Genomic DNA, 16522 nt, shown 5'->3' with positions numbered 1-16522 from the left:
GATCTCCTCGACGTCATCTGTTCTCTCAAACACGTGGAAAGTGATGTTACAGAACTACTGTTTTAAGGCTGGGTCAGCGGGCGAAACTGTGGTGATCGCGGAGGCTGCCTTCGCATAATAGGTATATGCATACAAAATAAAAGTGGCGTTCTTGGCTCCGCATATGTGTACCTGATCTAATAGACATATCTTGATGTGACGGTCCTCAACGACCCTCGCAAGAAGTGACGACGCAGGTAAAGAAAATCAAGGGCTCAGCTATGCTCATAATTTTCATTTACTCTCCTTGCATACCAAGTACTGGTGGAGCAGTTTATTCCTTGTAGGTTAAGCCTAAAGTGAATACATCTTTTCTTTTTATAAGAGTTATGCTGCAAGTCTCCTGGCTGCGAGTGAATGTTAGCTGGATTTGATGCTTTGTCCTGGAATCCGCAAATGACAGTAAATTTGATGCCGATGCTATTCACAGGCTCTGTGTCATACCTTTGCCATTCAGCATCCTCCCCTGCCTTTTTTCCCTGCCTCCTCTCCCATCCGGTGGGCTTCTTCTACTTATAACTAACTGACCTTTGTGATACTGATACAAGCGTACGATCTACTGGACGCCTCGTAGCAAATTATGGAAAGTTATCCAGCCCCTTTCTCAGCATTGTTTAGCTGACAGATGCGCACTGACAACCTGGCAGACTTTCTCTTATTGCCTAAAGTCGTAAATTTTTTTACGACAGTTCGTCTGGTCAGGCTTGAAATTAAATGAATTACGGCCACTGACCAAGTCTGATGCTATCTACTGACGTTTCGGAACCACATACGCCGTTCCCAAACGTCAATATACATCATCAGTGATCGTGATTCAGGGTGTGTCTAATGTGCCAACGTATGACGAAATGCGCGTAGAAGATAAGCTCTTAAATTGCTCATTTCAAGTGACTGAGCATGCACATACGCCTAATCAGCACTGGGCGAAGTTTTATCAACGGTGCCATGTTGATGCTCTGTACAGACTATTCGGTGGAGCGCGAACACGGTGGCTTGAGACAGATCGCTGGCTACGGTGTCACCGTGACCCGCGGCGCGGCCAGCGCCCAAATGTTCACCTATTCGACGCTGCTGCTCACAATGTGCCGCAACAGCATCACCTTCTTGCGGGACACATTCCTTCATCAGTACGTGCCCTTCGACTCGGCCATTCCCATGCATCTGTACATCGCCATCTGGGCGGGCATCTTCTCCAGTGAGTTGTTTTGTCGCCTCCACCGCTCTGTGGCTTGCTGGCGAAGTGCGCGGAATTGAATGATGATTATACATTTATACTAATGCGAAATACATCAGCGCTGCGTAGCGCTGACCTTCCACAATGGAACAGATTCTAAATCACCATTAAATCATTTAATGTCGTTGAACACGATTTGCCTTAGAACCTGCGCCTAAGCATCTAGATTTTATGTTTCAGGAAGGATAACGCGAAGCGCTAGGGGCGAGCTACGTGGATGGGGTCGTCATCTAATCGTGGCGCCGCAAGAGGGTACACCACGCGGAGTGCCACTCTTTCCGCTGCATATGCACCTAACCGTGTACCAACCTCCTCTTCCAGGAGGTTTTTTAGCTGCATAGAAGCTTTTGGATCATTGGATCACTGCGGCAAATACATTTTCACCAGAAACCTTGACATTAAGTACCAGCGCTGTAAAAGTATATCGCAAATACCCCGCTAAAGATTAAGTGCCACCAAGATGGATTTGCTTGTGAGCAGTGATAGATTATCGCGCATTTAATTTGCTCTTCCTTTTTCTCTTTCTTACGAGAACTCCTGTAGAAGCGTCGTAAGAAGCGTACGTTTAAGTCATGGGTGCTATTTATTATTCCCTCAGTGAGGTGATACCCGAAATCTAAATCTTCAATCCTTTGCTTCATTTTTCCTCCTATAGTTTCTGAAACCACGTCGTCATACACCAGAGGAAGCAGTCTACCTCATGAAAACCTGCCCGTATTTATTTTTATTCAAACTCGCTTAAAGCACGATTCAAAGATAATCTTTATAAGTTAAAACTCAAGGTACTGAACTGGATGGCAAGACGTTGAGCCTCCTCAGAAATTCCTTTTAGTTGAAAGGCAACGGTGCAAAATTGTATGGTGCAGTTGTGAACATGACCTGTGCTCGCACCTAGCAGGTAAGACGGCCGTAGAAAACCAGTGAAGTACATTTTGAATGCAAATTACAGAAAACCACAAGCGTCCTGTAGTGCGATATGCGGATATGTTTATCTTTATGGTCCAATCTTGCGATAATAAAAAATACGCTCATAAACAACTTTCTGTTAAAAATTAGCTTATCCGGAATTTAGGGAAACGAAATTTTACTATTGTCCAACGAAAATTACCTTCAGGAGCTGCTAATATGAACAAGGAAACAATGAAAACGCATGCGATCACTTGCGATTGCGGGTCATCCGTGGCAGCCAATTGTGAGTCTCTTAATTTTCGCCGTTGCTGTGCCGGTCTCTGTTTCCAGTCATCCACAGCGTGGGGCACGCCCTCAACTTCTACCACATCTCTACGCAGACCGCCGACGACCTGACCTGCCTCTTTCGGGAGTACTACCACGCGTGAGTATCACGTCACGAAATAGCTTTGCTATAAGTTCTGCCAGTATAAGGCGGCATACATGAGTGTGTTGCCCCGCCGGGGTGGTGCAGTGGTAAGACGCCCGACTACTGTGCCGGAGTTCCCGGGATCGAATCCCGGCCTCGGCGGCTGCGTTTCGATGGAGGCGAAACGAAGAGGCGTCGTGTGCTGTGCGATGTCAGCGCACGTTAAAGATCCCCAGGTGGTCGAAATTACTCCGTAGCCCTCCACTACGGCCCCCTTTCTCTCTATCCACTTTCACTCCCACCTTCATCCCTTCCCTTACGGCGCGGTTCAGGTGTCCACAGAGCAAGTGTGACAGATACTGCGCCTTTCCCTTCCTATGAACCAACCTTACATGAGTGTGTTGTCGAGCGCTAAAAGCCCGCGCTGTTCCTTTGCAGAACGGACGAGCTGCCGAAGTTCCACTACTGGTGCTTCGCTACCATGACAGGTAAATGCGCAGGGCCCTCCATGCCTTCCCGGACACATAAGATTCTCAACATTACTTCAATTGCCGCCCTCATTCCAGGGCCAAATTTATGGTCTTGTGAACAGAAACGACAAAAATAAAAGAGATGTATACTGTACTCATACCAGCTGAAGAGTAATATAACTTAGACGAGACACTCGGGTCCTTTCACGGCAGAGCTCGGCGTTCCAAGACTCTCCTAGACTGCGTTGCACCTATACATAAGGTCATTTGATTCACAAAATCTGGGCAAGAATAAGTGCAAAATAAGTTAGTAGTCACAGCTGGGTGATATGCGCCGCCGCCGCGCGATTCGAAGGGTTTAGCCTTATTCATGAAGAAAGAGGTCGCTGCGGCGGGGCGGCTTCCGCGAGTGCGGAATGGTTTCGGTTCCAGTGACCTTACAAGATGTGAATGGCGACTCAGTGCAAGCGCATGCATGAAACTACGCGATACAAACAAAAAAGCGGCACCAGAAGAATTGTGGCCTCCGAGATTTGGTGCTAAACTGCGGCGGCCATATTAAAGGCTGGTACGGTTCGCCGACTCCGCTAGTTGAGTTGAGAGCCAAAGTCGGCCGCTGGATTCCTATGAGAGTGTCCCGTCTTGTCAGCTACCTTACTCTATGCTCATACGTAGCATAACGCGAACTAAGACTCCTAGGTCAGCACTAGTATACTTCCAATGGGTAGATATACCAGGCGCGTCGGTATCCTCTACGGAAAGGGAATTCAATGATCGGTTCAAAGCTGCGCACATTACTTGCATTCATGCGTGCATGGATGACAAAGCAGGCATCAGCGTTGTCTTCAGGTTCAGCTTTGTAACACTCAAGACGCTGAAGCTTGCCACTGCACAACCGTCACAAATACCTGTTTTGAACAGTTGCCCTCCTGAGTAATGGTTTCACACTTAGTCACTTTGTTCATTGAACATATATGAACGATATGGTACGCCTACTGGATCATATGGGTTGTATATATGTTTTGATGACTGGGAAACTGTAAACTTATATACCCTGTGTCTTCTCTCTCACTTTCTGGCCACTCACACCTGGTTCGCAGGCATGACAGGCATACTGCTGCTAATGCTGCTCTCGGTGATGTACGTGTTCGCAACTCCCTTCGCCCGACGCCACGTGTTCAACGCCTTCTGGAACACGCACAACCTGTATCCGGCTTTCTACATCCTCATGGTGCTCCACGGACTTGGACGACTTGTGCAGCCGCCCATCTTCTATTACTTTTTCCTGGGACCACTGGTGCTCTACGTCCTGGACCGCCTGGTCTCCCTCAGCCGCAAGAAGGTCGAGATCTCGGTCATCCGCGCTGAGCACCTGCCTTCCGGTCAGTATCGGCTCGTTCTCTACAGTGTCCCGCCAGCTTTGATCACCGGTCAAATCATTTCGATGTACCAACACATTGTCCTCGTCAGCGCACAACGCACAGCATACACATGTTTCTTTCGAGGTCCAAGTTCATGGCACTCACGCTGTAGCATATTGGATGCACTCCGTTAGCCATTAATGTGCACTATGCATTAAAAAAAAAAACAATATATACGCTGCTTGAGAACTTAACTGTGAAATGTGTACCAGCCAAACTTAATAAAGGGGCTCTACATAACTGATTATGCATAGATGTTAAATAACGACCAGTGGCTTAATTTCGTTTCATGATGCGCACCTTCAACCCTTTCAAAAGATATGACGATTTTCTTCCTTTGTCTAACTTTTATTTTCTATCTGTTTTATGTCGTTTCAAGGCGATCGACAGGAAACGTATTTGCATTCACCCCACCCTTACGCTAAACCAAAAAAGCTGAACTACCGTGATAAAAGGGGGGGAAAATGACACCTAACTGCTTTCGAATCGAGCAAGGCTTTTGAGGGACCTTGTCCGTTTGGTTTCAAAATATCAACGTATGTTGAAGCCGACTTATAACGAATATGACTGTCTCGCGGCGATACTAGCTTGCATGGTATAGCGAAGTTTCGGTGCATATTTCGAGATTTCGAGCCGTTACCCTTTTTTGTCCAGCTTAAAACACGCGAGCAGCGTACGCATCCAGATGGAGGCCGATCGGCGTGCTCAGGCTTAGTTAGGTGTCAGAGTGGCCGACCGATTAGGCCTAGCTTTAGGCCTAGCTGAAATCAGTGGGTCGAAGGATGCGCTTAGTTATGACACAGCGGTTAGTGGCATTGACCAAGCATGGCGATGTCCTCGCACAGTACACATTTCCCCATCCAGAAAATCATATTTGTTGATCACAGAAGAGGAGCGACCTTTCGAGCCCGCACTGAAGGTACACGCATAGGTATGGAGGCGACGCGTGCAACGCATATCAGATTGTGTGGAGTCTGATTTTTGGACCGATTAAGGCGCAGTCGATCGTTCTTGCGAAACCAGCTGGTGAAAATATCAGGCAGCGCGGTCGACGGAGAAAATGGCTGCTAGCCTACATCAACGTTCTTAGATAGAGACGTTGGCCTACATGGAGCATTGATGTGTTTGCACTTCGCCGTTGATTTCAGTTGTGCAACATTTATTTCAGTTATGCATTTGAGTTGTGCGCACTGCAGGCAGACTGCTATAGCCAGCACAATGGCCTAATAAAAACTGCCCTGGCTGGCAAAGGGCCGTAGAAATGATCAAGCGTGAATAATTGCTCATTCAATATTTATTTATTTATTATTTATTTATTTATTCAAGTACCTCACGGGCTCCGATTGGAGTATGATGTGAGGGGGGTTACATAACTGGGGTGTGAAACAGAAGCAAGTAGAAGATGGTTATTCTAACATCGTTATTTTCAAAACGTTATCGTTATACAATGGCAAACACAAGAAAATAGAACAAAATTTGAAAAGCACACTATAGAACACACTTTAGTAACAACACACTTCAGAACAAAATGCTGCTTATTTTTTCTTTGAAAATAACATAATCTGATATGTGAACAATGTTGTCAAGAAGACTATTCCAATAAAGGATTGCACGGGGCAGGGCTGATGAGTTGAATGCAGTGGTTCTTCCCTAAAGGCGTTTAAAACTGAGGTGATTATGCAATCGGTGAGATGTGCGGGCCGGTTTTGTTAGAGGTAGTGCGAAGGAATGATGGCTATAAACAATTTTATGGAAGAGGCAGATAAGTGCTATAGTTCTGCGAGATTCTGAGGATGGAAGGGATAACGACGCCTTAATGTTAGTTATGCTGTAATGTCGGCAATAGTTGCGAGAAATGAAACGAGCGGCACGATTTTGTACGCGCTCTAGGGAATCAATTAAGTAGTGTTGGTGGGGGTGACCAAATGGAAGATGCGTATTCAAGTTGAGGGCGGACAAATGTTTGATATGCCAACTGCCGTGTGGAAGAAGGTGCACCTCTGAGGTTACGTTTTAAATAACCTAATGTACGGTTAGCTTTGGCAGTAATTTTTTCTATGTGGGTCTTCCATGGGAGATTTGGTAAAAAGTGCACGCCAAGGTACTTGTGTGACGACGCAAGGGTGACTGGACTGTGATTAAGCAAGCAAGTGAAACGGTGATTAGTCTGTTTACGGCTAAATGTCATTAATTGGCATTTATCAGTGTTAAGGAACATTTACCATGATGCGCACCAGTTATTAATGCGGTGTTGATCTTCTTGGAGGGCGATGTGGTCATTAGCAGAGCGGATTTTGCGACAAATGACGCAATTGTCAGCAAACATTCTGAAGTGATGCTTAACGGTAGGTCATGGATGAAAATAAGAAACAGTAAAGGGCCTATTACACTACCTTGCGGTACGCCTGATGTTACACCAATTAAAGAGGACGAATTGTTATCAACGGAAGTGAATTGTTTACGAAATGATAAAAAGTTTTGTATCCAAGAAATTGTTAATGAATCAAGGTGCAAGGATGAGAGTTTCGCGATTAAACGAGAGTGTGGAACGCGGTCGAAGGCTTTAGCATAGTCGAGGAATATACAGTCTATTTGAAGATTTCGTCCACCGTGAAGCAGCTCATTAGTAAACTCGAGTAGTTGTGCCTCACATGATAACCCTTTTCTGAACCCGTGTTGTTGTGAATAGAAGAAACCGTTGCCTTCTAAATGTAGTGCCGTGTTAGATGCAATGATATGCTCGAGAAGTTTGCAAGATATACATGTCAGCGATATTGGGCGATAGTTAGCAACATTAGTTCGGTCACAAGATTTGAAAATTGGAATAACTTTTCCAATTTTCCACTCGTATGGTATCTCTCCTGTTGAAAGGGATTTGTAATAACTTTTCCAATTTTCCACTCGTATGGTATCTCTCCTGTTGAAAGGGATTGGCGAAATATATGAGTGAGTATGACGCTTGAATGAGCTATGGTATGTTTCAAAATTTTTGAATTAATCCCATCAACACCATATGAAGTAGTTAATTTTAAATTTTTAATCAATGTCGCAACACCATCAACAGTAACGTCTATTGGGCTCATGTAGTCATAGTCATATTCAGGTGCAATGGAATATTGGAATAGTCTTCCTTCGTGAACATATTGGCGAAAAAGTTATTGAAAGTCTGAGGGCATTCGTCTGGAGCAATGGGATATCTCTAGCTTCATCGATCAATGTAATATCTGAAGAAGTTTCGGAAGGTGATAACGCTTTCCAAAATTTTTTTGGATTGCGCTTAAGGAGGGATAACAAATCGTGAGCCATGAGCTTATGCTTAGCTTTCCGTATGGCTACGCAGCATTCTTTATCGGCATTTTTATGTTTTTCCCGTGATTCGGGTGTTCTCAGCCGTTTAGCTGCGTGATGAAAACGCAAGACTGCATAAGCAGTGAGGTAAGTACGTAAATGAAAGATCGGGGAGCCTTTAACGTGCAGTAGACAACAAAGACTATTATTCGCATACATCAACGCACTGCGCGACTGAGCTCTCGAGTCCTATATGCATGCTCAATGTATGTGCTCTTCGAGTTAGTATTCTATGACATAAGCTTTCTTTTTTATTATACAATATAATTTCAGGATTCAAGATCTGTTAGCTGCCATTCTGCCTCAATAGTTGCAAATTTGATGATGTAACACTTTTTGCACCACGCTCTAATTTTTTACAGAACTGTATGTCAAAACAAGAGATTTGCAAACTATACAAGCCTCACACTCAGAGCTCCAGAATATTTCTAAATCAATATTGTATTGCTTTAAAGTGTTCCATACCGCTCTTAAGCCTATGTTCGCCTGTTCAAAAGTGTTTCAAATTGAAAATGTATGTGTTCTGAAAATCGCTTAAAATTTCATTGCGTCAGTGGAATTTCTGTGTTTGGTAAAACACGCCAAAGTTTAAAATTAACTACCGCCATACTAAGGCTTCGAAGTGACCTCTTTGCTGCTTTAATGTCCGCCAGTAAATATAGTAACCAATTTCAGCCTTCTGGGGCACCGCTTTTAATTCTGAGGCACTTATGGGGCATTAAAAAATACTGTCATACACAGTTTATAGGAACTACTTAGGTTTGCGATCAGTAGTAGAAATTTGCTTTGCGTTTTTGTTTTTCTGTGCTCGCTCCGAGCAGTAAAAATACCTTTGAAAGCCAGTGGCAGCGGTTTTCAAAATAATTGAGAAACAATGTGTGGAGCATTGTAAGATATAATAATGAACAAATTTATAGAAATTGTCCACGCTTTCAATGCGTGGCAAATTTTGCTTCGCAATCTTTTTCTGCGCTCACAGCGAGCTTTTCAATGGAGGCGAAAAGCAAGGCGCCCGTGTGCTGTCCGATGTCAGTGCACGTTAAAGAACCCCAGGTGGTCCAAATTTCCGGAGTCCTCCACTACGGCGTCTCTCATAGCCTAAGTTGCTTTGGGACGTTAAACCCCACAAACCAAACAAACCAAACCATTACACTGTTAAAGAAAATAATAAGGTGCATTTTTCACAATAAATAGTAACATCTACATTAGTGCCTTATGGTACATTTGTGTTTTACGATATGTGAAAAAAGTACGTTCACAAATCCTTTCCAAGGTTTTTCGATATGAATGCAATTTTCAGTTCTGCACAATTATATTTGCTTTTTGTATCGACAAATATGATGTACTCTCTTATAAGCGCCACTGCAATAGCCCGGGAAGGGGGAGCAGTATCACGAAATAATAAATGCTGGAAATTCGCAGATGTCACCATGCTGCTGATGAAACGTCCGCCCAGCTTCGAGTACCGCAGCGGCCAATGGGTACGCATCGCTAGTCTGGGCCTCAACGGTTCCGAGTACCACCCGTTCACCCTGTCTTCCGCCCCGCACGAGGATAACCTCAGCGTGCACGTCAGAGCGCTGGGCCCGTGGACCATCAACCTGCGAAAGATCTACGACCCCAGCAACTTGTCGGTCAAAGGTTATCCCAAGGTAGGCGCCAATGTGGTACATCCAACATCTTGAAGTATAGGCGCTGGCTCGGTGCAGGCTTCCAATCTTGCAGAAGAGAAAAGTTAATTGGGTCAAACTTTTTTTGTTGTTGTTCATCGTCGCTTTTTCTTCAGCATCCGCATTGGAAATCTAAGCGACAAACTGTATTACTTATAAGATCTCTAGGCCCCAAAAAATTGTCAATGTAACGCTTACTCAATTAACGTTGAAAGAGGTCTTTGAGACCAAGCTGGCACAGGACGCAAAAAAAGCTGCGGAGGGCACATAAGACTGCTTATGTGCCATGAAGGAGAATGACTCAATCTTTCGTCGTAAGTTTATCTTCTGCATTTTAATTTTTTGTTTCATTTTTATGTCTCTTATGTATTTAATTCTTTATTTTACTATCACCATTCACTATCAAAACTACGGACTGCATCGCACAGCTTGCACCAACGAGACATCGTTGTATATCGTTTGTACGGCTCGTGGGAAACGATCGTTCAAAATGAACTGCTTTGGAACTGCAATTCATAGATTGTCAATGAGAAGCATTTTTATTTTACATGCGCGCACAGCTGCAATCATGTTTCTGCCGTAGCAAGCGATTGTTTGCTACTGGTAGATGTTCAAGTAGATGGTACGGGTAATAAGTTGTTGAAATCGTGTCTGTATGTAGGTAATTTGACACTCGGGGGAAGACATGACACAAGAGCCTGTACTACCTCTGTAATTTAGAATGCGATCGTCTGTATTCTGACGAAATCGTAACTGTAAAATGCAAATAACAAAAGCAAGATGCAGAACGATACAGGACGGCCGAGTTCGTTTTTGTGCTGAGCGCGCTTTGCATTGCGCCCGACGCGACAAGCTATACTTGATGAGCGTCGTAACGCGACTGCAAAGTTTAAACCAGAGATAATGACCAATGGCTCCCTGGTGACCAGTACAATCGATTTAACCTCCTTTGGTGGAATATTAAACAGAGTCGTTCTGTGCATCCGCAGCTATTCATAATTCGGACCCTCTAAGGGCCTTCATGTCACTTATGACATGTTTATCAGGTGATGATTGTTCTTTAATTAACTGTTCTTTAATCAATTTAATTAATTTTACTCAGAAAGAGGTAAAATCAGTTTTTTTTTCTGCCTAAATCTTATGGCCCTGATGGTATTTCGTGCCAATTTTTTTTTCCAATTTTTAGATTTGTGCTCAGTCCGGTCCTGCTTCAGGCCTTCACCGATTTCCAGTTTTGACGTTGAGGTTCTTTTGAGTCGTTCGCTAAAAATCACATAAATTTAATTCCTAGGAGCAGTGTGACGAAAACATGCATTAAGTAGATGGCAGCAGGTCCATCACATTAGAAAGTATGGGCTACAAAATACTGGCGAGAATATTATCAAATGGTCTTCAATGGGGTATTGTCAAACGCCTTTGAGACTAACTCTGTGAGACCAATCGTTACACTCGCTGAGCTTAACTTCAGAGCGACATCGAGCACAGTTAGGACTCCACCCTCCGACCCCCGCTCTAGAGCAGCAGTTTATCGCGACGACAAAGTAGTGAAGTTAATCTCTTTATCTCTGGCTTATACCGTACGACGATAATTACAAGTACAGGGTCGTCCACCCTTATTGTGAACGCGCCAGTAGGCGGTCGCTGTTTTCAAATCGTCATTGCATCCAACAGGGCCATATATCGACGCCAGGAAAAGCAGGCGCAGATGATCCTGGAGGTGGTGCTTCTCATAACCTACCACTTCACTTCAGTGCATGGCCAGATCAGGAGAAATTGAGCTTTGAAGAGAGTGGCCACCTGCTCGCGTGTTCGCACTAAGAGGCGACCCTGTACACGGCAGCTCGGCATTGCATGCTTCGCGTGGAAAAGGCGTATTATAGATTGAACGATTTTCATTAGAATGGAGTTTTGTGAGTGAGCATCGTTTCAAAATTTTCACCGTAGATCTACCTGGACGGGCCGTACGGCGGAGGTCACCAGGATTGGTTCCGCTTCGAAGTCTCGGTGCTGGTGGGCGGAGGCATCGGCGTCACGCCATTCGCCTCCATCCTCAAAGACATAGCACAGCGGGCTTCATCGCGTTCTGGGGCCCGTGTGGCTTGCAAGAAGGTCTACTTCATCTGGGTCACGCGCACTCAGAAGCACTTCGAGTGGATGACCGACATCATCCGCCAGGTCGAGGAGCATGACGCCAAGGGCCTCGTCAGCGTGCACATCTTCATCACGCAGTTCTACCACAAGTTCGATCTCAGGACTACAATGCTGGTGAGCTCGTCTTTATTTGCCCTTAAGTAATATATGCTCACCGGAAGTGAACTACGGTTGCATTGAAATCAAATCTACGTACGCAAATTTATCGGGAAACAAACACGAAACGTATTAACTAGAGGACCTTGTTTGCGCACGAACCATTCCACTTGTTCTGGGCAAGTCCATGGCAGGAAACATACTCCAGAGCAATGAGAGCTCGTCCCGCGTCTTGTTCATAATTGCGTTGATCAGGAATCTGATCTTTCCTGCAGTGCCGCGCTGTTTCTACATGTTATCGGTGTAATTTTGCGTTGTTAGGATGAATGAGAGATGCTAAACAAATTATTTCACGGTATAAATTCACCCTCAGGCTTAGATGCCATATTTTTCCTGCGATATTGTGCACAATTGTACAGCGCACGTTGCTTATATTTTCAGCGAATAAAGAATGAAAAGTTAATTTTTTTTTTATTCAGGTGAAGCTTGGAAGAAGAAAAAGAAACGACAGATAAAGAAAATACAAGTCTTTAAAAAGTTCTTGGGACCGCATTTCTGCAGCATCATGCACCAAGAATTTGGCATGTTTCTTTATTTTTTGTCGGTTGTTGGCATAAACAGTACATATATGCGCACACAAAGTAACAATCATCAGAGAGAGCGGCATCTGTGTATATATCAAGAGTATCTAAAATCATATACGCAAGTTGACGCATTGCAAAGAGCTTGTGGAGGAGAACATTCGCGACCTATGGTGCAACGAAATCACCGAGAAGCGATTGGAGTATCCCATGGCGTATTTGGGGGAACAACGTGTGACGTCGTTGAAAGTACCATCCCACAAGGCGCCGGCTTTGTAGGGTATCGTTTCATAACAAGTTATCCAGTACTACATAATGACGAAAGCACATTCTACATTTATGCACAATGAACTACCGGTCGCTCATTGTGAATAAATTAAGAATGTGTCTGCTACAATCAAATGATTTGGATTTTCTATGTTTTCGTTTTTATTCAGCGCTGGATAGCTTGATAAAATATCATGCTTACCAACTAGCCCTGCAACATGTTTTGTTGTAGGGTATTGTCCAAACAATTGTGTTTTCGATTGTTGACCTCACAGATGATGTCTTGAAGTGGTTGCAAGGCCGTTCAAGGCAGCCCGTTCAAGTGCCCCCGCTTTATTTCCCTAGTGGGGCTTTGGGTATTGTGCAAAAAAAAAAACGAACAAATAATACAGAATAGGCTTACAGCGATCTGAGGTCAGTGAGATATGTCAATCAAAAAGTTTAATTATATTGTGGAATAGCACAAAAGAGACAACTACTTCCGACTTGCCCAGTAGAGCGTTGTGCTAAGATTATTTATTTTGCTTGAGCAAAAGATAACTTGGAGATTGCTAGGATGCTTCAGGTTTTGACCTCTACGAGCCTAAGCTTCAGCTGCAAAATTCCGAAGTTCCTGCCACGTTGCTCGATCGTGGTCGGGTGCAAAGCGAGAGCGACCTTGTTTGATTGCAGCGAACATATCTTCAGAGGAGATCGAGATCAGGTTCAGACTCTGCAGGGGCGACATTAGCTTCAGGAAATGTGGGCAGAGTGAAAGTGGCGTGAGGAAAGAAGGCCTTGATGGCCTTTTTCTCCACTGAATCGGCGTAAGATTTAATGAAAAGTTCAGTTAGCGAAAGGTGGACCTTTCACTTTGCCGTCGAGGCTGCGAAACATGCGCCAGGGAGGTTGACGATATTCTAGGATGCTTAATGCTAAAAAGCGTTATGGGCGACCGGAGGGCTGTGTAATAGCGTGCATTTTTATGACTTTGCATATAGGAAGCCTATTTTCGTAAAATAATTGCGAAGGTTAAACGTGGCCAAGCCTAGCAACGCGCGAAAGCACTAGTTTGGAGTAGTTTATCTTGGTAGATTAAGTGGCTTTGTCGCAGTCTTATCTCCGTCAACTTGCGCGCTCGTGGGAAGGACCGTGATGATACCCAATTTGCCCGGAGTGACTTAGGTATAAAGCCCCAGTTAAACCAAGCCCAACGAACGTACTTTGCTGGCCTAGGGGCAACGTGTTTAACTAGGGATCCAAGGGTGATCTTACCCTCCAATCTTAATAACTGTCGAGCCCGAGTCGGCAGCGCTTGCCATTTCAACGAAACAGGAATGGTAAGCCAGTTAGACTTCGTGATATAATGCTTTCGCTGTAAATATATCACGGCGCTACCATTCGGGCGTCAGGCCTCGGTGGAGGTAAAATGAAAGAAACCTCCTCTCCACTTCTAAGAAGAAAAGTAAAAGAGGGCGGGGGAGAAATCTTAATCGCCAATCAGCATCGAGGGGTCGGGAGAGAAGAGAGGAGAACGACGTGCCACAAGGTGATAAAACGGGGCTTTCATTTGCTAAATAAATATGCAAAACAGAGAGCATTGACTCTAACTTCGATTGTTATCCTTTCGTTATTTCAGTACATTTGCGAGCGGCACTTTCAGAGGATATCGAACAGGAGTCTCTTCACTGGACTGAGGGCGATCACCCACTTTGGGAGGCCAGACTTTTCAGCCTTCTTAGACTCGCTACAATTGGAACACCCTTCGGTGAGTGTGCAATGGCGGCTAATATGCATAGTTTGGATCATGGTAATAACAATGCGTGCGTTTTATTTTTCATATCAAAGCAAAAATTACGAAAGGAAAGAACGAAGACTTCGTTTCCACGCAAAGCCTGTTTCCGAATAAAGGTTTTCCTCTAGTAAGAACACAACTCCTCTGTTCACGCACTGAACACAGAGTACTTTAGAAATTAAGCTCTAGGAGTGTTTCGGGTTAAAACAGTTTTCATATCTTGTAGGTTATCTTCCGAGTTGGCATGAGCTTAATGACCACAGCAATGAAATTTTGTGAGACTTCGTAGGGTGCTTCTTTCTGCCGAATGTGTTCACGCTATTTCTTCTACAGAGTGCTGAGTAGTACCCTGTGCCATCATTATGTCTCTTTCTTAGCTTATAATTTAGAACAGAATATATTGAAATTAGTGGGTTAAATAGCAATATTCCAGTTTAAACTCTGAAAATTTTTTGTTTTGGTTTTTACTTCTGAGAACAAATCAGCGAGCCAATCCAGGTTCGCAATCTCTCTCTCTCTCTCTCTTCTACAGTTTTTCCTGTGGGTTTTGTTTCGTTAGAACACCCAGATGCAGTTCCGGTTTTTGAGATCACCCAGTGCCACCGAGTTACGAAGATAGACAATTTCAAAAGTGAAACTGCTCGGATGGCAGGACAAGGGCATTGTACGCTAAGCATCCACATACAATACGGCATCAATTGTTTCTGAGGATATCGGTTTCTTCCACATCAGCCGTAAAAGGGTTGAAAAACTTGCTGTAAAATGCCTATTCTCTAAGTTTCGGCGCGCGCGCAGAAACATTAGAGAATAGGCCACCGCGGCCTTACAGGTAACATAGGTTTCTTAATTAGTATTGAGGAACGCAGAGTGCCCATCGAATGACGGAAACGCTAATTTTTAAAGCAGTGAATGTTCACGGAGATCACGTGCTTTACGGGGCACATAAGACGTGCACGAGGTTACTGTGATTACAGAATGTGGCCTCAATCGGTAGTAGGCTCGCTAATAATTTCGACATAGCCTGATGAGATTTAGCGGCATCATTGCCGGTAGTGAGCCAGCGTTCGACGCAGGGACGCCGACTTGATAATTATTTGTAACCGGGCGTTAGTTATCGTCTGTTTCCTTTGGCATGGTTGTGGCAATCTTAGATAGCCCCAGGAAAGACGATAGCTGCAGCATGGCACCCGTGATGACTGTGATACGTGTGTTGCTTTTTCGTGCTATTACAGGTGACGCGCTTTGGCGTGTTCAGCTGCGGCCCGTTCCCCATGACGCGCAGTGTGCAGACAGCCTGTGATGAGCTCAACAGAAAAGAGGGCGCCCTTTTTGATCACCACTACGAGAATTTTTGAACAAGCGATCTCTGCGGCGGCACCTCACCCTCACCTACGACGACGCCGGCATCGCGAGTGTAGCCACATTTTTCTCGAAACCGAAAGAAATAAAGCTTTCCCGACTGCCCATTATGAACAGATGACTGTGTATCCTGCCTGAACTGGACCAGCTCGGCACTGAGCCCGGATCTTAGTGTGTGAGGGCCCACAAACTAAAGGTCCGCAGCAGCAAGTCTAATTTTGTTATCCATTAGAGGACGCATACCTCTGGCACAGTTGTAATTGGTATCTGTTTCTTTATCTTTCTTTTTTGTTTGCACATATGCTATGTGCCACAGGCAGAGCAATTGCTGGAATCTCGATTTAAGGCCAACTCTGCTTCTTATAATGCAACTGCCATTGCCACCGTTGCGCTATTCACTTCGAGGTGATTCGGCAGAATAAAAAACGCAGCGCGAATCGCCGTCGATGCGTCAGTGTATCTCAACCAGGTTGCTCCAGTAACGCAGTTACAAAGGGAGCAATCATTTATAAAGAAGCATCACGGTTAGTCCAGAAAGAAGCCGCACCAATATTTTCCGGCGGAACGAAATGGTCAGCAGCCCGAGGTGCATAGAAATCGTCTCGATTCGAGTAACCGCGCAGATCGGCAAATGCTTGCGCTGCTACTTTCACTTCTGCCTGCGCATGCGTAAGCGGTGCCTGTGAACGTAGTACCCACAAACCCGCAGTACATGTCGTCCTGTTTGCGACTGGATTGTGTTACCTATGCAAACAAGTACACGCACTCAAGTAGCCTTCGGTTACAATCGAGTG

The 16522-nt window shown here is 44.7% G+C and overlaps 1 protein-coding gene across 1 annotated transcript in view; it reads left to right on the top strand.

Moving 5' to 3' along the window:
- LOC146198326 (dual oxidase 2-like) overlaps nucleotides 1-15838 on the top strand; it is a 62621-nt gene extending 46783 nt beyond the window's left edge. The window contains exons 23-30 of the mRNA XM_084593771.1: nucleotides 1004-1234; nucleotides 2513-2606; nucleotides 3030-3079; nucleotides 4162-4443; nucleotides 9253-9482; nucleotides 11445-11765; nucleotides 14214-14342; nucleotides 15602-15838. Of these exons, the coding sequence (XP_084449897.1) occupies nucleotides 1004-1234; nucleotides 2513-2606; nucleotides 3030-3079; nucleotides 4162-4443; nucleotides 9253-9482; nucleotides 11445-11765; nucleotides 14214-14342; nucleotides 15602-15724 (1460 nt within the window). The 3' untranslated portion in view covers nucleotides 15725-15838. The remainder of the gene's footprint in view (nucleotides 1-1003; nucleotides 1235-2512; nucleotides 2607-3029; nucleotides 3080-4161; nucleotides 4444-9252; nucleotides 9483-11444; nucleotides 11766-14213; nucleotides 14343-15601) is intronic.
- Nucleotides 15839-16522: the final 684 nt, after the last annotated feature.

The sequence above is a fragment of the Amblyomma maculatum genome, chromosome 2 (assembly GCF_055883805.1).
Source record: "Amblyomma maculatum isolate TAMU_Amacu chromosome 2, ASM5588380v1, whole genome shotgun sequence".
NCBI classification, from domain to species: domain Eukaryota; kingdom Metazoa; phylum Arthropoda; class Arachnida; order Ixodida; family Ixodidae; genus Amblyomma; species Amblyomma maculatum.
Note: the sequence above shows the minus strand (reverse complement) of the source record. Positions and strands in the feature narration are given on the sequence as shown.